We start from the raw sequence: 23,423 nt of genomic DNA on the forward strand, positions 1-23,423 counted from the left end.
CCCCTACAAAATGTTTTCTTTTCCCAGCACCTGCCAAATTGGGGAGTGCTGCTAATGCTAATACAGTAGAGCCTCTTCCTGGACTGGTGTTCCTAGTCCAGTTGCCAACAGTCCAGCTATGTTCTTTTGCTTTTTGTAGGGAGGAAGAAGCACCATTAACTTATGTGGCTTCCTCTCCACAGAGGCTACTGCATAGTCATGAGGGAATGCAGCCAAAGACAACACAGTTGCTGCTGGAGTTATGATGCTGGGGAAGGAAGTTATAGCAAGGCTGTAGAGAGGGGGACATCTCTCTCCATGAGGTTGTCTCCTGTCTCTGCCCATCTGGTCTTCTCTGCAGATCCCCAACAAGATTGGAAAGCCACACTCCCTGCCTATTCCATGGTTAACAGGGTTTATCTGATTTGAGTGCATGCTTTTCTGGCAATTCAATAAACTTTGTCGTGGCATTCCCATCCCCCCTGGTGTGAGCTCGTCCATGAACAGGATGCTCTAGCCTGTAGTAGTAGTAGTAGTAGTAGTAGATTTTTTTTTTCCCTCCTGATTATTTTAAATAACAAATAAGTGGTATGGGTCTTGCTCTGGTTGTGCTAACCAGAAAAGCTATAAACAGAAGAAGGAGCACAGACTGGAAGTTTGTTGCAGCTTTTTGGCAGGAATAGTCTTACTGGCAGTGAAGGTTGGGTGGGGGGTGGAGAGGAGGGAGGTTACTCCTGGAACTGCTAGCTATCAGTGTACAGGAACACATGAAGTTGCTTTTCCGTTTTTAAAATGTGCAGATTTTTTTTTTGTGTTTTTTTTTTTGGTGGCTAATTGGGTCTGTGCCAGTATGTGGCCTCTTTACAATAGTGATATATTTTTACTATGGGAAAGCAGTACTATTATCTAGTAATGGAATCAATGTTTGCCTTAAAAATTATGATAGAAGAGGCCTTGCATGTGTAGAACCATAGATGGATGCTTTGCAGATGGCTACTGCCCCCTCTAAAATCTAGCACTGGTTTATAACACCAGTATTTCCTCTGGTTTTCCTCCTCAGTCAGAAATTGCAGTCCACATGTGACCTTACCCATAGGTATCACTGTTGGTACTAAAAACTGGAAAATAATAATAAACATGTAAACTCTGCTTCCTCAGTGATGATGGGAACTACCTTAGGCTTAATTGTAGACCACTGTAAAACCAATGTATTGGTTATAAAAGGTTAAGTTAATATTTGGGGGTTATAGAAAGGCTTTACATCCTCTTTACTTTAAGTATTGAAAATTAGGTTCTGTGATCTTAAATGTAAAGAGAAGCTGCTATAAGGGGGAACTCAGATACAGGTACCAATCATCTAGCTATGCTTTGGTTTCAGTTGGCCTTTAGGTGTTTAAGGTTGAAGTGTTTCATAAGATTAAGCTTTATTTTATTGTCTGATTTTGTTTGACTAATCTTTGTGCACCTGGTAAGTTACACTGAAACTCTTAATAGTGTAAAGAAAAAAAAAACTTGCCCACTTGACAAATATTTTGTAGTAATTTTTAACAACCAAATTTAGTAGTAATGTAGCAAGTAATTACATTTAATAGCTTATTGTAACTGATAACTAATTCAATTACTAAATAAAACCTGTTATAATTAGAATTTACTATGAATTATTAAATATAAAAATTGTAATAGGAAGAAATAGGATTGATTCTTGTTTATAAAGTTTTTTATGGCTCATTCTGAACCAATTTTTTAATTTTTTTTTTTTTAAGTTGTGGTCAACTCTTGATGCTGAGAATCTTCTGCTTCTGTAAGAATAAAATGTTTGTTCTGCTATTGCTCTGCAATGATAATGGGATAATGTTGATGTCAAATGGCCCAAATACAAATGGGAACAGGAAAAAACCATTTTTTTCCCTTTTCTGGCTTCAGAATTTCTTTGCGCTCTAGAGCACAATCAGTTGGTTTTGTAAAGGAAATGTTCTAATTTTACAGCAATATTTTTCATGCTTTAATTGGTGCTATTGTTTTTAAGGGTATCAGGGCTGAATCATGTAAGAAAGCTAAACTCATAAGCCTGTGTGCTCCCTTCAATTAACATTAGCTGAAGGGTGTCAAACCCATCATAGTCCATGAGTGTGTATGAAGCAGGTGTGTTTGGATAGGGGCATGATAGGATGAGCAGTTCCACACCATATTCCTTTTCTTTCTTGACTTGACGAGGGCTCCTCTCTTAATCACATAAAGTTAATGATGCTCCAAGCAACATTAATTCCCACTCCCCAGTTGCACCCCTTCTGAAGGGGAGATTGGCACCAGTAGGAATATCAACAGAAGGATGATTCTAGAGTGAGACTTGCTGCCATAAGCTGGAAAGAGGTAGCCTCTTATTGCTTCCTTCACTCCCCAGGTCCCCAATATATATGCGGTTTTGGAGGCTGTGACACCTGCAGTGCCCAAACACCTCTGCTTTCTATGGGCAAATCCTCAGCTGATGACAGATGGCATAGCTCCATTGACTCCAATGAAATGACACTGATTTACATCAGCTAAGGAACTGGTCCTATGACAGATCCTTGAATAGGATTCACATGGCAGACTTAGGCACTTACCTGCCACTTTAAACCCAAAATTTAGACCTCCAACACTCCTGCACAGCTGCTGCTTAACCTTCCTCAGAAGAAGTCCCCAAGGAGCCTTACCTTCTGTAGGTCAGCATGCACACAGCAACCTCATTCCTGACACTATCAAGCACCGCAGTGTCTAATTCATGCCTGTGCCCCAGGGGGATTTACAGACTAGGTATTTCCTGCTGGGCCTGATCCAGCAGATGTATTCAGAGCCACCTAAGCACACTTTTACTGGCTGGAGCCTCTTTTATGCTCAGTAGCCTAGTGGTTAGAACACTCAGGATGTGGGAAACCTGGGTTCAAATCCCCCCTCTGGCTGCTGAAGAGTAGGGACTTTGGGGGTCTCACCTCCCAAATATGTGCCCTAATCACTGGGCCAGAGGGTATTCTTGTGGGGTTCTCTCTCCTGTTAAAATACTTAAGTCATTGGAGCAGGGACCTGAATTTAGGTCTCCTACATTCCAGGGGAGAGCCCTACCTGGCAATAGACTCAGTCTCTCTCTGGCACAATGAATATTTTAAGTATCTTTTAAACTACTGTCAAGCAGCATGCAGAAAACAGCCCTGAGCACTGTGATCCTGACAGTCATCAATATGACTAGGTTACTGCTAATACAAGTGGAGCAACATGGTCTTTGGATGGGTTGAGAGACAGCCACAGCAATCTGGATGGAGAGAGATGAAATTGCAGTTACTTCTGCAGGACATTTTCCTGGACTGGCTTCACCTGGAGTGCTATTTCTGGGCTCAGCCCATGAGTGCTGATGGGGGAGAAAGGATAGCAATACAGAACTAGGGTAACCAGGGAGGAAGCTCAACCTCAATGAAATTCTGAGTTAAGTTCTTCCACAATAAAACATGCATGGACAAGGTCAGTGAACATTTTCCATGTCATCTTTTGCTTCATTTGAAGATATTTCAGATAGACAGGGGCCTTATCAGGTGCTTATCAGCATCATAGCATTTGGGGTGGGGGGAGAAAGAAATACAGCACAAGTAGCTGTTGGCATGGAGACCATTATTGGGACAATTAATTATAAAAAGCTTCTTCACCCCCATCCCCTGAGTTTTGTGCCATTGCCATCTGCTCTTCCCAGGCTGGGGTGTGCTTAGATCCCTTTCTGTAGGGCCCCTGTACTAGTGATAAGTGGGGGGTTGGTAGTGTGCAGGTTAGTAACTGCTTGTGCACCTGTGCAGACTGTCTTTATGGTGGAGGATATTACCCTGCAATGTGTCCCCAAGAAGCAAAGGAAGGTCTCATCCAAAAGGAATGGGCAAACCAGGAAGATATGCAGCATTATTTACCAGGAGTGGAAGGGAAAATCACCTATCCTGGCAGCCCTGAGAAATCTGCATTGTCTTGCAATGTGTTTGCCAAAATAGAGCACTCTTTCCCTTTTTGAGCTGAGGGTGATCAAAATGGCATTCACACCAGAGACTAAGGGACAAGAAGGCAGGAGCTGAGCCGATGGTGAGAGGCTCTGCTCCCATGGAACCAAGTTGTTTAAGTCCCACTATTGTAATACAGCACATAATACTTATTAGTGGTGGTCCCCTCCAAAGCAGTTTCAGGCTGACTTAGCCCTGAGAAACCCAAATGCAATCTGCAGCACTTGGGTCTTTTGGCTTGGGATCTGACATTCTGAAGAGATTTCTCCTACCAGGAGAAGATTCTCCTGGGAAGACACCTGTAACCACTCAACCAACACTCCACCCATCCCAGGTGTCCTGACTCCCACCCTTCTGCTCCAACCACTGGACTTGCTGTTCTGCAGGTCCAGGCTTGGTGGTTATGAGTATGTGACTCTGCCTGTGTGAACTTGCCATGAGTTAGAAGCACAAAGGGTGCACCTACCTGTGTAACAGTATTTAAGAGGGAAAGTGACTGAGTCTAGATTACCTCAAAACAGTAGAGGGCACACAGTTAAGACTTGTGCAGCAATGCCACATGGGATACCAATGGCAGGGCTTCCAGAAGCAAAATATTGTTACATCCACACAAACCTCATTGGGGAGAGGGGAGAAAGAGACCCTCATTTGGGAATAGTTATTTCACTTCCAAAGCAGATTTAACTGATGTGGGATAAGATACCACATAACTCAAGTTTTTTTTTTCACATGGATGCAAAGCAATTTATTAAAAAAAACCCAAAACTGTTCTGTGTAGACAAGGCCCTACATTCATACATTTAATCAGCTTATTAAATGAGTGACTGGTCTAGATTAGGGAATATTTAAAAATGCATTAAGTAGCATTAAAAAAAATTAGCTCATGGGTTAACAGAAACTTTTTTTATTTTGTGTTTAAATCCTAGTTAGCTAATTGTGGTCAGTCTTTACAGGGCTATTGAAAAGTGGGTGCAGTCTGCCTCTATACACCTTGTATGATTTGTCTAATCACATCTTTTTATGTCTAGTGACATTATGGGTGTATATTTCTGAAGCCTGGGAGAGAATGACAAACATTTACCAACACAATTTGCTCTTCCTGTGCATACTCTTGATTTTGTGATACCCTATTTCTTTTTCTAAGATGACAAATTCACTCACACATAGTATTTTATTTCACAAAATTACTTGTTACTTACATCAACACTGACATTTTAGTTAAGGTAGCCCTTCTGAATATCATTATTCAAAAAATTTCCCTCTGATCCAGAAAAGCACAGATGAAATACAGATTTTGCACAGTTAAATTAAAGCAGTTTTTCACACTGAATACTAATGTAGATCCTCCTTTACAACAGAAGGGAACAGACTTTTAGAATGCTACTTTCAATGCATTCATCATTTAAAAAAAAAAACCTAAGAAACTTGATATACGTTTTTTGGGCAATACTGTTACAAAATTAAAAGCAAGTTTCCAAAAACATCCAAACAAGAGAATTAATATGTAAGCTTTATTTTCATTACTGAAGTCATCCCGGGTGAAGAGTACTCATAAGTCTAAGTTAAAACGAGATGAGCTTATTTAGGAAAGTTCATCAAATAAGTTCATCAACCTCCTTGGACTTTGCTTCATTTGTTTTTCTCAGTAGTGCTTGTTTAAGTGCAGTGATCTTCTCATCAAGTTCAGCCAGCGAATATTTCTGTTTTGGAAAAAAAACCAATAATTTACACATTGGAATTGCCACACATGTTCAAGCACAGCTTCACATTTTACTACAGGAGTCGTCATTCCATACTGAAACTCTGATGTTTCAGTGCTAAGATGAAAATACTGTATGTTCAGAAATTTAAGAACTGAAGAGTTACCTACAGAGATCTTGTAACTACCTCAATTTAGCAGGAACAAAAAAGGCTGAATATTTGACTCTTAAACATCATTTGTTCTGTTGCCAAACTACTTTAACAATTGATGAAAACCAGATAAAGTTTAGGGTAGGTATCTGACTTCTCAAAAGTAGCTACACACTACTGCTTGACAGATTTTCTACTAAAATATTTAAAATTTGTGCACTAAACATATGTATAACCACACAGCTGAAAAAATGATATTTGAAGTGAACTCAGTAACTACACAGAAAGCAATTATGTTGGCTGTGCACTTTGACAATACTGTAGTAAAATGTGGAACTACTCTGCAGTTATAAGCATTTCATAAATTAAGGTAAGTAAAAGTTAATGGCACTTACATGGGGTGGTTGGACCTTCCTCCTTTTGCCAGAAAAATTCTAGAGGGAATAAAGATTACGCACAGACTTTATATATTGAGGCAGATCATGGTGTTGTGAGATCCTAGGCCAGACCAAGTGGGGGCCCTTCCCTACCCCTTTCATCTGCTTTTCCCCATAACCTGGGGTCTTGTCCTGCATCCCTGGTGCTCCCTCTGAGTGGCATGGTGGTGCCCACTACTATTAATATAGCATCCACAGAGGATTCCTTAATCATAGAATAGAATATCAGGGTGGGAAGGGACCTCAGGAGGTCATCTAGTCCAACTCCCTGCTCAAAGCAGGACCAATCCCCTGATAGATTTTTGCCCCAGATCCCTAAATTGCCCCCTCAAGGATTGAATTCACAACCCTGGGTTTAGCAGGCCAATGCTCAAACCACTGAGCTATCCCTCCCCCCAAAGTCTAAAAGCTACAAGCTCTATTTTTATCACTGATACAGGGAGTAAGTCTTCAGCACACTGAAGGGAATGCTGACCATCATTCCATACATACCAAGAAATCCTCCTCAATTAAGTGAATTTTAGGGGTGGGAGAAATCTCAGGCAAAAATCAAACCACCTACTACTTTTCCAGAGAACAGCCAGAAGCTGCTACTTTTCCAGAGAACAGCCAGAAGCTGCTCAAACTTCTTTACATTGCACAGCCTGTATACCCAAATCATATCCTAAACGAAGACCACCTTTAGAGGTAACAGGGTAGTTTGATATTTAGTGGATGCCTTCCATGCTAGTGTTTCTCACCACTGCTAGTTTCAATGGTGCAAACATTCATGCAGACTACCAATATACTGCTGGCAGTCTAGACACTGACCTACACTAGCCATACCACTGCTACTGTAAATTCCAACCAAACACCTATTGGTACCCAAAGAAGATCCCAAAGCACTTTATGTGGGAAACTCAACATGTTAAGCAGAAAGCTTTCTCCTGCACTACCTTTAATTTCCAAATAGTCTCACGGTGTAGCTCCATGTACAGCACAGAGAAATCCAATGTAAAAACTTAGGGTTATATTTAAAATTTAAAGTATTGCTGTTTTACTCTTTCTACCAGAAGGCTGCCTCTTCTGCTGGTGTCATTAGGAGAGATATTCAGTCAGGAAGTGAAAATCCAGGAGAGAGGGCCAGTCCATTTTAGTGACACGGGAGGGAGAGCAGGAGAACTGAAGAACAAACATTTTTCTCAAGGTAATTAACAGGTAGTAACAGCCAAGGCAGGGTTCCCTCCTTTGCCCACTCAGTATACCCTCCCTATCAACCCCATCAGCAGCTCTGCAGTTCTGCAAGGTAACAGCTGAATCCCAGGCCTCTTCTCTCTCTGACAGACAACCTGTGGAACTCCTTGCCAGAGGATGTTGTGAAGGCTAAGACTATAACAGGTTCAAAAAAAGAACTAGATAAGTTCATAGAGGATAGGTCCATCAATGGCTATTAGTCAGGATGGGCAGGGATGGTGTCCCTAACCTCTGTTTGCCAAAAGCAGGGAATGGGCAATGGGATGAATCACTTGATGATTATCTGTTATGTTCATTCCTTCCTAAACACCTGACACTGGCACTTTTGGAAGACAGGATATAGGTCTGGACAGACCTCTGGTCTGAACCAGTATGGCCATTCTTATGTTCCCCCTTAAACAGGGCAGATGGCCTTGTTGGGTACCTACTTCTCAGTCCCCTGCAAATGTCCCTTGCCCTCTTCTGAAATGCAGGATTTCTGCCTCTACAAGCCTCCTCAGTGGCCTGGATTCCCTTTCCTGAAGAAGGGAGCCTTCAGGCAGGGCACTTTTGAGCCACTTGCCTCCATCCTCTGTAGCTTCTACCCTAACCAGATTGCTGTCTCCTACATTTCCAACGGGAAGCTGAAGCCCCCAGGGGAGTAAAAAGATAAATTAAAATTGAAAGTTTAATGTGCAGCCCAAATGTGTATTTTACTGGCTAGGAACTTCAAATATGAGTTAAACTAAAGAACTGGATCCCAGAATCAGACACTTGTTGAAAAGGCCTATACTACACGAAGTTTTGAATCACTCTCAATAGCAGTTCTATGCATTTATAAAAAGACATTCAACTTGAAGCTAATCAATTTCAAAACTTTTAGCTACCAATATTCCAAATAATAAGAGTTCTGTAACTGGGCATTAGAGAAACACCTTTTCCAGTTTCACTTTGTCCATGTGCTAGTTTTTTGTGAAGCCAGTTCAATTGTTTCCTGCTGTGGTTTAAGCCTTTCATATAGTGCAAAAATAGAGTCTTTGATGCACCTATATACTCTCTTTTTACTTAACTATGCACTGTTGTGCCGGAGGAAGCATTACATTTGTTTGCTAATTTTCCATATTTCAGAAAGACAAATATACACAACTTTCACTGTTTATGCACACTTACTGACAGAATTTGGTCTGAAGACTAGCTTAAAAAAAGCACTGAATGACATAAAATAGATAATCTCCAAGCAGTTTATCCATCTTCCCATGCTATTGTCTGTCATCCCTTCCCTATTCCAGAATTACCAATTTCAAGAGCTCGAAAATCATTTTTCAGACAAAGATATTGTTTTTTCAGTCTCTTGATTTTTGAACCTCCTCCTGCCAATTCCCACTGTGAGAGATAATTAGTTTTGCCAACACTCCCAAATTCATTGGGAAAGGTGATTTTGGCCCCTGCTACAGAAGCTCTCACCTCTATCTCCCCATAACTTGCCCAGCAATTAATTCTGTCTCCCACCATCACTTCAGCTCCTGTCAGTCCCCCTCAGTTCAGCTCCCTACATTAGCCTCACTTCTGCTCCTCCTAGAATTCTTCACACCCCTCTCCCAAGCTTGGAGAAGCTATAGCAGGGTCCCCTCTCCCCCTTCACAGGCTGGCAGATTGGGGGAGGTGCAGTGGGCTCCTCATTTCCCCCTCCTTATTCCAAGCTCAGTGCCACAGAAGGAGGGGGAGGAACAGAGGTATCATCCTGTCCATCTCTCTCACAGGAGGGAGTGGAACCGCTTTGAGCTGCATGGCTCTTTGCTGTTCTCACAGGAGAGGAAAGAGCAATTAGAAGGGATTGGCTCTGCAAGGGTGCTGGAACTACTTGTGTCATTGAGAAAGGAGTCCCAGCATCTCCTGAAATCTTGTCACTTGCGAAAAAAACATTGTGAGCTGGCAATAGCGCTGTTCCTCACACCAGTTCTGAACACTAATTCTCTATGGCCATTAAAATGTAATCATATTGTGCATAAAAGCAAGACAGTCACCAGAATGAAAATCATACTTTTGCTCAATTTAAGTTTTTGTAGTTTAGAAATTTCATATTTCTATGGAAAAAAGTGTTCACACAACTATCAAAATAGTATCTAACAATATAACTTCATAAGATCTACTTCCTATATCAAAGATTTAAGAAAACAAAAAGACCCAAGCATATTTAGGTGTGCTGAATAATGGAAGTTAGAGAGAATTACTTACCACAGATAGAAAATATTCAGGGGACATTCCTTCCAACTCAAGAATTTTATCTTCAAGCTTTTTAATTCTCTGATAAATATCTCTAGGTACTGGACCACCTTGATGTAACAATCGAAATAGGAAGAGTCAGGAAACCATCTGAATAACTAACATTACTATAAGCTTAAACTTCATAGTAGGGCTTGAATAATTCACCTACTAGCCAGAAGATGAGACGAAAAAGGTGGGTGGGAAAATAGGGGGAAGGGTAACCAATATGGTCTGATGAGAAGCCAACCCCTATTCAGCTGCCAGGAGAGGAAATGTTGCTGGAATTTCTACTAAGGTGCTGTTCCTGGGTCCTGAGTGGAAGCTCATTCATTAGCCTCCAATGTCTGGTGAATTTAAAATTCCATCCTCTCTACCTAGTGGGAGGGGTAAGATTTGCCACTTTCTATTCTGCAGCTGCAAAGAAGGAGTCTCAGCTTCTTTACCCTTCTCCTATGTGTTTTTTTTTGGGGGGGGGGGGTAGGGGGAAGAGGAGGTTGATGCCTCAAGTAACTCTAGTCCTTGTTTCCATCTCACTGCTTCACAAAAATGCAGGAACATGAAACTGAAGCTAGCAGTGTTTTGAAAGGCAGCAGTCATACTGACTAGTGTGCAGAGGTTCTGGAACTGTCTGCAGAGCTATGAGCAGAGGTACTGGAGCTGTCTGCAGATGACACATGAAAGTTATCTTTCCAATCTCCAGGGCTAGAAATTGTTTTTAGTGAATGTAAGTTCTGCAGAACTTACAGACTTAAGCACTAGTGGTGGTTGGACAAATGGATTTTTTTTGAGACATACTTTAGTTCTAAAACCCTTCATAGCTTAGAACAGCAATGATTTTGAAAAACAAAATTAACTCTAAAAGAAACCTAAGTCTCTCTTTATGCATGTTGCATCTAGGATTTAAAAAAACAAAAACCCACACAGTAGGCTACAGGAGACTTAATACTGGTAAATTTTAAAAGGCAAACCCATTAGTTAGTAGCATGTATTTTACTCTATTCACTAATCTTCTGTTCATTCTGATAGCTGCCCATGTGCAACTAGACATCAGCAAGTGCCTCATGCACCACCATTCTACTGATTATGTGGAAACCTACAATCCCATGTGGTAGTGCACCAAGCATCACCACTTCAAACAGGACACAGCTAATGGCTATCAGCAGAGAGCAGGTGGTGACTGGTCACCTATGGGTCCAAGTATAGATATCTAGAACTGCACTGGAGGGAATTCACCACTAGAAGTGAAAGAACAGGTGTCCTGACAACAGTTGCCTAATTCACTGCAGGGGGAGGGGGTATATTGTGGAGGAGCAAGGTCATGGGAGAAGGGTTTGAAAAAGACAGCCTGATGTCTCCTGGGATTTTACCACAGCATCTTGGCCTATGACTCAGCTGTCTTGTTCATGTACTAAACAGAACTGACCATACAAAAACATGCAACGTGATGAGGCAGATCTTATAGTACATGGCAGTCTATAAATTGGATAAGTATTTAGGCCAGTAGCAGCTTTCAGGATGAAAGGTAAACATGAGTGTGGTACACTGGAGACATATTTCATCTGTTGTTTTTTTTTTTCAAAGTAGTAACTACATGGCCCCACCATGCTTTTATTCCCTCTATTGGCTGCCCATCCACATCTTCACCTTACATCATTTCCAGCTCTGATTTGATTCCATTAAAGAATCTAACCCAATCCTTGCCAAGGCAGTATTGAAATAAACATTAAAGCTGTGGTTGAGTTTTAACTTTCTTCTCTACTTTTGGAGCACACACAGACCGTATTTGGAAAGCCAGTCACAAAAAGTCATAGCAAGTCCTGGTCAGGGTTTCAAAGTTTTTCTCCCTGTTTCCCCTTATGGCTGGGAAAGTTTTCTTCCTTCAAGGCTGCTCTCTGCTCAGCAGCTATATTTTAAAACTGCTCCCCTCTCACTCCTCCTAGTGCTGCTGTCTTTACTGCAGTGGCAGTAGAAGGGTAGCAGTGCTAGGAGAGAGCTACTCTGACTGCTGGTGAGCAGAGAACAACCCTGCAAAAATCCCTGCCCCCTTTTTACTCCTCTGAAACAAGAATCAGGGAGTGGGTGTCTAAAGCAGGTCACACTATGACACCTGGGGATTTCCTGTGCAGTTGCTAAAGAGAGAAGAAAGATGAACTTGAGGCTTTTCTCAAGGCTGTTGACTTGGCCAGGAGTTGAGTGGAGATGGATAGGAACTGAGTTGAGACTGAGACAGCTTACCTCCACCTTGCAGTGTTTCAGCTAGCCTGACCCTTACAGAGAAAATTCTGCCACCTACTACTACAGAGATGTGCTGAAAAGCATGCAATCCACAGTCACAGACTGAACTTGAAACCTTGCCTAACTGTACTATATTAGTGATTACAATACAATCAAATCTTAATTACACAATTAAAGCATATAGTACAAACCTGTTTGTAACCGTAAATGAGCTTCAATGTTTTGCAGTCTTTCCTCTACCACTTGGTTTCCACAGTCACGAAGCAGGATACTTGCTTTATGACTGGACCCATGTGTTCCTTCAGATCTAGTCTGTGGACCATAGGTATTCACAACTCTAGAAACTAGGTTAAAAAAGGTTACACGACTACCACACAAGCACATGTAGTCAGCTTCTCATATCAAGAACTATTTCATTTACGTAATAATATGTTTTTAATCAATGATGATTTTAATACAGTAGTTTTACTAACTTCACTGTGATAACCAAGCTAACTTTGGGACTTTCATCACATTAAAAGTTGTAGTAAAGACATTGAAGACTAGAGGTTCAGTAAAATGCATTTCTTAAACTATGCTGCCTAACTAAAAAGTTAGGTATGGATAAAAATAACTCAAAGCATTAATTTGCCTCAGACAAAGAGTGGCAATTTTTCTTCACACTTCCATGTGGCAAACATTCAAGAATGTTTTGAGTCAAGTTTTATTTGTCTTTTAGCTACTAATCTCAATAACAGCAACAGTTAGATTAGTAGCTGAAAAACAAATATCATCCAATCTAAAGTAATGATTGGCTAGAGCTAGTGTGAGTGGGAAGCAAAGTCGAGAAAAAGCCATGACCTAACATTATGGGCTGCATTACAACTACCACTATGTTAACAAGTAGAATATAGGAGGAGAAAAAACTACAAGAATTAGCAGAAATATTAGCAAGGGAGTTCTCAATGTTGTGTTATTTGGGTTTGCAACTTGGAAGTCTGGCTGGATCCTTTGCTGCTTCTGGATGATCACATAGCTGTGGCCAAGCACGTTTTTTTCCAACCAAGTCAAAATCTCTTTACCAATCTGTGTGTCAAAGTCCACAAATAACATTATCCATTCTTCCAGGTGGTCTTACAGCACCGGGCTGTACCTGAACACTATTCAGGAAACTTCAGATGGTGCAGCATGCTGCTGTAGGCTTACTGAGCATTTCAAGCAGAGAGCATCTTACACTTGTGCTACAGAGTCTGCATTGTCTTTGTTTCCAATTCTTTCCCAGGTGCAAATAAATGTGCTGGTTTTGACCTATCAAAAGGTCTGAACAGTATGGGTCTGGGCAACCTCTTCAATAACACTGTGCTGAAGTCAAGACACTTCAACTAACAAAAGAAGGGGACCTTAACTCTGGGCCTCACTTCTCCAATCTTCCTCCTGGCACAACAGAAAATGGTTAAGCTTTGCAACATGCTATGACACTAATCCACTGTATTATCCTAGACTTCTTCTAAAAGGATGACTGAGTGGGTAGCACAGGTAGACTTTCAATTTTCAGAAGGGGAGGTACTTTTATTGTTGTATTTCAAATAAGTTGTACATGTGCCTAGACAGCACTGATCAGGCACATTTTTGCACACTTAATTTCAGCACTTGGGAGATCTTGGGTCAATTCCCTGCTCTTCCAGACTTCCTGTGTGACTTTTGGCAAAACACTTAGCCTCTTTGTGTCTGGACAGCAGTACTTCTCTACCTCCTGTGGTGGTGGGAGAATTAAAGACTGTGAGGTATTCAGATACTACAGCGATGGAGGTCATATATTTCCCTAAATAGACCGAGTATAAGGATTATTTTATATACCTTTTTTCTATTTTTCCCCGGTTTTCCCCCCTTGAGACTTTTTTTTGGGGGGAGAATCTTGCTTGCTGGGTTGTCCCCTCCCATGCCGTGCTGCTGTACCCTCTCCATTATCACAGAACAGTACTGGGAGGAGATGGCAAGGGTTTAAGACCTCCTGCAACATTGGCCAATGAAGTAAATGGGGATGGAGAAGAGATCAACACCTTCCATTCAGGATGGCTGGAGCAGTCTCTTCTTCCTCATCTGGCAATGCCCACTCAGCTGCTAGTGAAGGAGCATTTAATAGCTGAGCAATCTCTGTGATAATGAAGAAAATGTAAAGCCTTGCAGTACAATAATTCTGTAATTATAACTTAAGCTGGGCTTGCCTCTCATTTCAATACAACTATTTTGTTTAGAGGGACATTCACAATTTTTAAAAAAAAAAAATCAATTCAGAATGTTAAATGCAAATAATTTTTCACCTAAAAACTGGGATTTTTTTTTAATCTTTCATCTCAGACAATGAAGACAGACTTTTATTTTTTGCTTCTGGTAAAACACACCTTTAGGTTCTCATGCACTAGCACCATGCTGCTGGCTTTGGGGTGGAAACTTTGCAGGGGGAATATTCACAACTGGTTTTATTAGACTGAAAGTCAATATAAACGTTTCCATGATATTTTAATGTTCTATACAAAAAGTACACATTTTGGTTGAGCCACATTTGATCTGGCATTGTCTCCACCTGGACAGTGTTCACTGTGGCAAATATATTTTGAAAACAAAGTACATAGATTACTGCTTACCCTTTACATGACTCTTAAATCCAGGATAAGGTGTGAAAACTGCATCTGTTCTGGCACAGCTGTTCTCTAAGGACATTAAAAAAAAAAAAAAAGACCCTGAATGCATATTTGTAAATTAAAATACTCTGATCACTGGCTTTTTGGTTTTTGGCACACCAAATTTAAATTCCTCTTCCTCCAAGGTATGAAAGGCCTAGGCCCCATTCCTGTGAACACTTATACACATGTGGACCAATTGAGTTCAATGAGACTACTCACCTGTATAAAATTATTCACATGTGTAAACATTTGCAGGATTAGAACCATAACCTGTTCCAATCTACTTGTGTTCTAATTGTCCTCATCTCCTTGGTTCATTTGTTTCTCCATATCTCCTACTCATTGTTTCCTTTTCTTTCCACCTGTACTTTAGGTTTGGTTTTCTGTCTCTGTCCATAAACCCTTCTTCTTCTTCTTCTTCAAGTCCCTCCTTAAAGCTAGTTTCTTCCATGAATCCTTCTTAGTGTAGAGTACAGCACCTTGTTCCACTTTCCCTTATCTATATTTGTGGCTTGTCATTATTAATAGTAGTAGTTTTGTAGCTTGTAAAATTTTAGCACCTGCCCCCCCCCAGCTAAGAACAGAGCCCATCTCTCATTTCCTTTCATATTCTAGCATTTGTATTTTATTCTTGTCCATGTATTTAGAGCTATATTTATGTTTTATAATAAAATGAGCATAGAGAAGTTCTAGAATCAATTCTTATGCATGTAAGCTTACTTAATATAACTTTTAAAAGTGACATTTTATTATCTAGCACCTCTTAAACAGTCTATTTACCTTTAACATTTCTGAATGTTTAACTTTTTAGAATGTTCTTCATTCCAACACTTATGAAATTATAAAACAGTGATCTTTGAGATTTAAAACATAGCATGCACAACAATTACTTACGTGATATTTGGGTAAACAGACACTGGGAGGAAACTAGAGGACGTAGGAAAACTGCGGTATTTTACTCATTTATAAATAAGTCTCTTCAAAACACTTCTATAATTGTTTTACTCTGGATATTATTATTAAGTAGGACACATTTAAAAAACAAACAAACCACTTGACTTAAGACCCTTCATATTTTTTCTTTTAATTCAACCCTCTAGTAATTTAAATAAGTTACAATGAAATATTCTCTTTTAATCAAACTAATATTACACTTCTCTAAGTTTAGACTTTCAATATACAATTGGTAAGACATTATTTGCACTGCAATTCTCCTCCATTAACTTAATTTAGGGTTACTTTATAAAGTTATTGTAATTGTTGACTTTAAAAAGGAAGTATCTTCATTAATGAGGGCATCTGATTATATACTCTGCAGTTTTTTAAATATAGCAACAGCTCCTCTCCATCAGTAGGGACTCCACGAAACTTAGAAAGACAAGACTAGTATTGGGAGAGTAGTCTCTGCATTTTCTCTATCCAATTTCCACATCTCACGTACAAATGGTCTTCATTTTAAAAATGAAGTTAAGTTTTTGGTTTTTAAATATAAATGACATTTTAAAACAAATGTTTAAATTGCTAGGAAGATTAAACTCTGGTTGGATAATTACCTTGATTACAATCAATAACATTGCAAAATTCCCTGACATTATTTTCATTGATCTCAGCTTGTTTCCTCTCAATGAAGGCTGATATCCTCCTGTCAATCTGCAGGTAATAAACATGGTGACATGTATCTATTTCATTGTTGTAATTCAAAGTGAAAAAAATGGCATTTCTCAAATCTAGGCAAGATGGACACTTACTTCTGCTTTTCCAGCTTTTATCTGGACCACCTCTGAGTCAAAATTAATAGGAGCCTCTTTCAGATCTCCTGAATCATAACTTGTATATTTTTCTTCTATCTGTGAGGTATTATTGGATAACTTTGAATTTGTATCTAACTTCTTGCCTTCTGTTTTATCCGCATCTTCAACAGGGACTATATTTTCCTCTTTAATCATTGACTGGAGTTTTTCTAAAAGAGGCTGAAACAAAAAAGGATATATGGTAGGGTTCAAAATGGCAACATGCTTCTCATCACAATTTCTAAAACAGACTGGTTAAAATAATTTGAGACACCATATAATATCAACCTGATATACAATTCAATAAAAAACTAAAAATATTGTACTTCCAAATGTTATGCCCTTATGACCCTAGCCTGTTACATGTTTGTATATGAGAAACTGAAAACATCCAAAATGTCTGAGCAAATCTGTCTGCTGCTCATCTGTTATAAAGCAAATCAAAGCTTCAGCCTTCGCCACCAATGACACTTAATTAACATGTCATTCAGATGCCTACTCAGAACACTAGGCTTAGTATTTTTCCTCCTTAACACGAGAGCCAATGCTCTCACTCTGTAAAGCCCTTACTTTATCACTACATCACTAGAGATTCTCCACTTGAAACTGCAGTTGCCCAAAGCATATGAGACAACACAGAAACGAAATATAGGTGTTATGCTAAACCATCATGCTTTCCTTGATATGGCTGATTACCTACTTATATTACAAAATTAAATGAGAGAAAGCACTGGTAGCCGTAGCAGCAAAATAAATGCTTATCATTCTACTGGATGTTCCTGCACAAGATGTAAAAACAAAAGCCTATCAAAAAAATAAATTGTAGTACATGTCTCCCCTTATTCCCCCCCACCCCCACACCCACGTAAGTCTTCCCTGAATTTTATAGCTTCTTTTTCCCCTACAAAACTAGGATTAACTATTACTTATAACAGGACAATTTCTACCAGTTTAATTTCCTGAAAAGGAGTGAAATTAGTATGTCTAAATTCAAGGAGACTGCAAGTAATTTTTACGTGCTTTTAATCCTGCATTTTGTCTTTTTTTGTTTGTCATATTAGACTCTTGATGTGTAAAACAAAGGCCCTTTTTATCCTGTAGACTAGCAAGTTAATAAGTTCCTCTAATTTTACCCTGTCCCCCCCAAATACAATACACTTGGAATCATTCACTGAACAGATAAAATGAAAAACTGAAATGTATTCAAATCACCACTTCCTTCAGATGTCAGACCACGACATGGCAAGGGCTCAATTCTGTTTAGCTATTGACTGTCCAAAACAACCAAAACCAAAAAAAAAAAAACTAAACTAAATTATAGTGTGTGATTATTTGCTACTTCTGATAGGGCCAAAAAGTTTCAAATAGTTAAGAAAAATGCAGTGACTGGCTACTTGGCAAAATGAGACATGTCAAAGAAATTACTTTCTTGTTAAAACCTATGCTGAAAATATGTTTAATTGCAGTAAGACACTCCAGGATGTGTCATGCTGGGATAATGTCACTTCTTGAACCACTGAAAGCACTCCATGAGCCTCAAAACTCACCCAAGGCATGGAATCATTATCATAGCATGACACACACCTGCCGTGTCTTATTGCTTAATTATAACCCACCATAGATGGAAATGTATTGAATTTACAATGCAAGTCTAGAAATCAATGGGGCTGCATTTGTTCAATCTGCTTACCCATAGTGTCCTTGCAGGCTATTCCCACAACTGTTCTGACAACTCTGTAAGATAACAGGTTTGAGAACCTATGAAGTGTAGTGGAATCCCAAATGTAGAATATATTTGCATGCTTCACAATTTAAATACTTCAATACTAAATCAAAACAACTGAAATTATGCAGTGCATATAATCTAGCTACTTTAAACTTGACCAAAGAGATCAGCATTTAAGTGTACGATAAAATATTTACCTGCAAATATAAAATATGTTGCTGAAGTGCACTAAAGAGCAATGTAGGCTGGAGTGCCAAAGTACTTTGAAGCTTGCTCCAATCGATTACAATTTTCACCACATCATCTCCAAGGTTAAGCTTCAAAAGGGCAAACAAGCATCATTACAAAAATTACATCATTATGCTGTATTACAGAATGTCATAGAAGTATATGGGACTTCTATGGGGTAACAAAAATTCTCAGCCTGTTGACTGCATTTTTATGTGAGAAGAAGAATGGTTTAAAAATGTTAGTCTTGCATTGAAACTTCAATTGTAACTGACACTCCTCAAATCACTACATGTATGCATGAAGTCTGATTTTTAAAAAAAAATACTCTTTAGTTAATGCCATTTTTATTGCATTAATTTAGCCTTTTAATCTCTGTCAAGAATTAAGTCAGTCCATCAAATCAACTTCTATCAACTGTTACAATAAAATATTTTATTACTGTAGCTTGCTTTTATTTTAGCTGGTTTGACAGCATAGCTAGTGACAAGACCAAGCCACCAATATGCCTGTTTCGTAGAGATTATTGCTTTGCAAACAGTGGGACAAAAATAGGTAAAATGTGTGTTTGTTTACCAGTATGTTTAAATAAACTATGGCCTTGATTCTGAGGTGTGCTGAGAAGTGTGGGCACTACGCACGCTTACAGATCAGGTTTTAGTCTAAAATGAATGTAAATTGTATTTTCTTTTGCAAGAAGCCTACGTAAATAAATAATCTTTACAAAACCCTAGGTTAAGCAAAATGCAGACTGTGCAGCAGAACCTTCTCCAGCCCATGAAATCTACTTCAAAAATCAAAGTTTAACTTTCTATGCAACTGAACCATTGCAAACTCATACTACATAAACAAATGCCCTGAGATTATACTCTTTAGCGAAAACAATGTACAATTTACAGATTATGCACATATTGAAGTTAGCTTTTAGAAACTGCATTGATCATGCATCTATTAAACCTCTAATCAATGTGCATGTTTATAAAAATAATTTCATTTTACACTACACTTTTTGTTGTTAATCACTAATGAAATACATGCACGCTCTTCATTTCCACCTTTATTTTTGTTTCAATAAAACTTCTTGTTCTCACAGGGCCTAATCCTGAGAAATATCAAGCACTTGGCAACTCCCATCAAAGTCAAATAGGTTGTTTTCCAACCAAATAAGGCATTAAAAGACTCCCCAAAAGTGACTAATAAGTTCTAGCCTTAGGCATAATTCCTATTTAAATCAACAGGGGTTACATGACTCAGGGACACTCGGAATCAGGTCCAGAATTCCTACTTCATTCTCACACTTGTGCTGCTTGATCAATGTGATGCTCACAAATAGTGCAAGCTCCCAATTTTTTAAAAAGAAAATTAGACTACAACTAGATAGATAATTGAGTTTGCATGCCTGAAGCACAATATCTTTAACATATCCTCCCGTGCGCCCCCGCCTCCCCCCCAAAAAAGTAGGGGCCAGCTACTGGCATCAAATGTGGGTAAGAAAACAGATAATTTTTTTAAAGGGCTGACAATTGAAGATTGAAATAAGCAAAAATACATCTAACGCACAACATATGTAGGGAGAATCAAATGTGAACAAAGTAAACAGAATGCTAGCAATACATTAGGAGGCAAAGCAGTCAAATATTAAACTACTTTACATACGTGCAGTGAAAACAAGAACCACAATAGCAGTGTTATATCTAAACAAAATATGAACCTGATCCTGCATCATTAAGTAGGCACCATTCCCATTCCAGTTCTGCTTGAGTAAATGTGCAAGATCAGAGAACAAGCCAATACATGGGAAAGGAGATCGGGAACTCACCAATTCTTACAGAGGCAGAAAAACTAGTGAAATAATGAAACTGTATTTTTCTTCTTACTCAGCATCAAAATTCTAAAAACTAACAACAAAGTCACAACAGGTTTAAGCTTTCCATTTTTTGGTTCAGCTAGATATGATATATCCAGTATTTTTAGATATATTTAAAGCAAGGCTTTATTCTTTTTGGTATTTAACCTGCACATACTGTATCAGGAAAATTCATGTTTTGGTAAGCATGCTCATTTTGAACTTTTATTTCCTTAAGAAAGTGTAACTTAATGTACATTTTATTTAGCTCATGAGATTGTTTATCTACATCTATGGTGCTAATCAGGCATACATGCATACACACAGTTTGTGCAAAATGTTTCCATAAAAAAAGTACACAATACACACTTTGGATATAGTTACTTATAGTGTCTGCTAACAGTCAGTGGGAGTACATATACCACATATAATACATTAAAAAGAGTACTCCTCAACAATCCCTCTTTTCAAATAGTCACAGCAACAGTTGTATACTTCACTTGATATTTTGGGGCTCCTATTCAGGCAGTTTAAAGTGTAGAAACTTAGCAAGATTTCTGAATGGGAATAATTTAGGGATAAACAGTTAAAAAGGGTAAGTGAAAAGGTTGGGTTCTTTTATTCATAGTCATGCTTTAGTCATCTTCACCTAGTTTACACTTTGTGTGTATTACTACACTAATAAATACTGAATAAGCAAATTAATATTATAGTAATGCTTCCTCTTGCCTTAACAGTACTTGTAAGGACTGTCATAGACTGAAATGTTATAGTTTCTGCAACTACTACACTAGCATTGGCTGACATCTATTTTGTTGCAGTTGACGGTGACTTTAAGTCACTCCATCACAATGGATATCCCTATGGCTCGAAACAACATCAGACTAGCAATTTTTATACAAGATACCCCTGTTGTGGAAGCAAACCACTGTCATTAAATTCTACGAAATCAGCATATGGACCTTACTACACATGTGCTACTAGGCCCAGAATCTAAAATGCAGCCCTATAAGTAGCCAAACTTTGGGTAACCAGTGAAGTACTGAATAAGGGATAGAGATTAACCATTTTTAAAACAACAGTAAATGCAAGGATTTAAGCTGTTACATAGGGTGTGTCATCTTTAGCATCAAGAACCTAGTTTACATTACATATATGTTCCAGCTCCTGTTTTTTATATACAAGGTCAACATTTCTGCAGTGTTGAGAAGCACAAAAGGAACAAGTATCAGAGGGGTAGCCATGTTAGTCTAGATCTGTAAAAGCAAAGAGTCCTGTGTCACCTTATAGACTAACAGTCTATAAGGCGCCACAGGACTCTTTGCTGCTTTTACAAAAGGAACAGTGCTCTTTATGTTCCATCACCACTGTTATATGCATGTTACTGTAATTTTTTTCTTCACCTACTCAGTTGTTGTGATTAGTGAAGATTTATGGAAAATGCTGTCCACAATACAAAGGGAAGTTTTTGTGTAACGCTAGTCTGATGCATCTAATTCTTAACACGGTACCACCTCTAAACACTGTATAAACATTAACCAATGCACACAGCATTCCTATTAGAGAGATAGGCTAGTGTTCTTACAGACAGAAAAAACAGATACATAAAGGTTAAGGCCCAAGTTTTCAGACCCTTTATTTTGGGTGCCTCAATATTTGAGTGCTTCGATAACTATGGTCTGATTATTAAAGGTGCACAGTAGCTGCAGCACCCACTGGAAATGGCAAGAGAGGAGACTTAGTTTTGCCAATACGAAAAAATGTCAGATCATGTTTAATGGCTAGACTGAGGAATAGTTGGGGAAAGCAGATATCTACTTTACAAAAAGATTAAGAAAATGTTTGAAGTTGTATATATTTTTCTCCTTCTCACTCACACTCACCCTTCAAATGTAGCTTCTCATCTTAGGCCCTAAACACTTGTGCATGGTTTAAATTCACAAATTTGAGAAGCTCCACTCATGGGCTCATAGGATTGGGATTTTTTTGGGATTGTAAACAATTTGAGGCAAGGACTGTGTCTGCCTGTGGACCCTGATTTTGATCACAGCCTCTGAGCACTACTATAATATCACCACTTAATGACGGTGGGCTCTCCTCACCTCTAAAAACATGCTCTAGATTTTAAAATTGAAGCCACTTCTAAAAATATGGCTTAAAGAAACTTGATCATGCCCCACAACAGCAGAACCAAGCCAAAAGTCTTAGTTGTTCTAACTTCAAGTGTCCTGAATTTTTTTTCCAAAGTTATAATGGACTACTTAATGGTTTGTGGACAACATTCATACTAACCTGCTGTGTGTGATAAAATCTACACACTTTGTCACAGGAAAAATATTTCCTTCATACACAAATTCATAAATTTAGGCATATATTTCACAGGCAATAATCACTTTTTTTTAAATCCACAGTTAACAGCAGCACGTTTGCTTTGCTGTTAATATGGAAGGAAGTAGTAATGAGAGTCTGTACACTATCCATCACAAAAGCAGCAGCATGATATCTGATCCTTGGTAATAGCAATTACTAAACGACCATGAAAGCAATCCCAGATCTTCCCCCAAATAAGGGAGCTTTTACTGGATTATGAATTGCAAGTCGATTTCTCACCAAATAAACCCAAACTGTCCTATCTTCCGCCGCCCCCCCAGGCACACCCCCTGCTGTCCTTGGTTAATACTTTCATCCCCTCTCCCTGGACAGCTGCTGTCGTCCCCGCTCCTGAGGGGTCTCCCCCCACCACCATGCCCCCCTGCCTGTAACTCTGCTGCTCCGCCCCAAACGGGGCCCACCCCCCATTCCCCTGCCCGCAGGGACTCGCACCACCCCCTGCCCTACGCAGCTATTGCTGCAGGGTCTCGCCGCCCACGCACCGCTCTGCCCCCACTGACCTGCCCCGTCAGCCTGGGCAGGGAGCGCAGGGCGCCGCTCAGCACCTCCCTGGCGGCCGGGGCGGCGAGAGTCTCCGGCGTGTGGGCATCGGGCTGACACTGGCAAGACTCCCCCACGGCGGCCATGATCCCCGGCCAAGCTGCCGGGACCGGGACCGGGACCACCCCTCCGCCGTCGCTCTGAGATGACGAGTCCCTCGGGCGGCCTCGCCTCGGCGGAGTGCCGCATCTGTCCCCGCCCACAGGCCCGACTGACTGACGGGCGGAGGGGCCAATCCTCGACTCGGCTC

The 23,423-nt window shown here is 39.6% G+C and overlaps 1 protein-coding gene across 2 annotated transcripts; it reads right to left on the reverse strand.

Annotated features, from left to right (window-relative positions):
- Window positions 1–5,141: 5,141 nt before the first annotated feature.
- MBIP (MAP3K12 binding inhibitory protein 1) lies at window positions 5,142–23,349 on the reverse strand. 2 transcript variants are annotated; one of them, XM_050953947.1, is made up of 9 exons: window positions 23,134–23,348; window positions 18,366–18,485; window positions 16,401–16,622; window positions 16,206–16,302; window positions 14,614–14,679; window positions 12,181–12,333; window positions 9,725–9,822; window positions 6,236–6,274; window positions 5,142–5,689 (listed from the first exon to the last, which is right to left on the reverse strand). In XM_050953947.1, the coding sequence occupies exons 1-9, from the start codon at window positions 23,257–23,259 to the stop codon at window positions 5,585–5,587; spliced, it is 1,026 nt and encodes a 341-aa protein (XP_050809904.1). In that variant the 5' UTR covers window positions 23,260–23,348; the 3' UTR covers window positions 5,142–5,584. The 2 variants fall into 2 exon arrangements, with proteins under 2 accessions (XP_050809904.1, XP_050809905.1); XM_050953948.1 differs by lacking the exon at window positions 18,366–18,485 and having other exon boundaries at window positions 23,134–23,349.
- Between the last annotated feature and the right edge of the window lie 74 nt (window positions 23,350–23,423).

This window comes from Gopherus flavomarginatus, chromosome 5 (assembly GCF_025201925.1).
Source record: "Gopherus flavomarginatus isolate rGopFla2 chromosome 5, rGopFla2.mat.asm, whole genome shotgun sequence".
NCBI classification, from domain to species: Eukaryota; Metazoa; Chordata; order Testudines; family Testudinidae; genus Gopherus; species Gopherus flavomarginatus.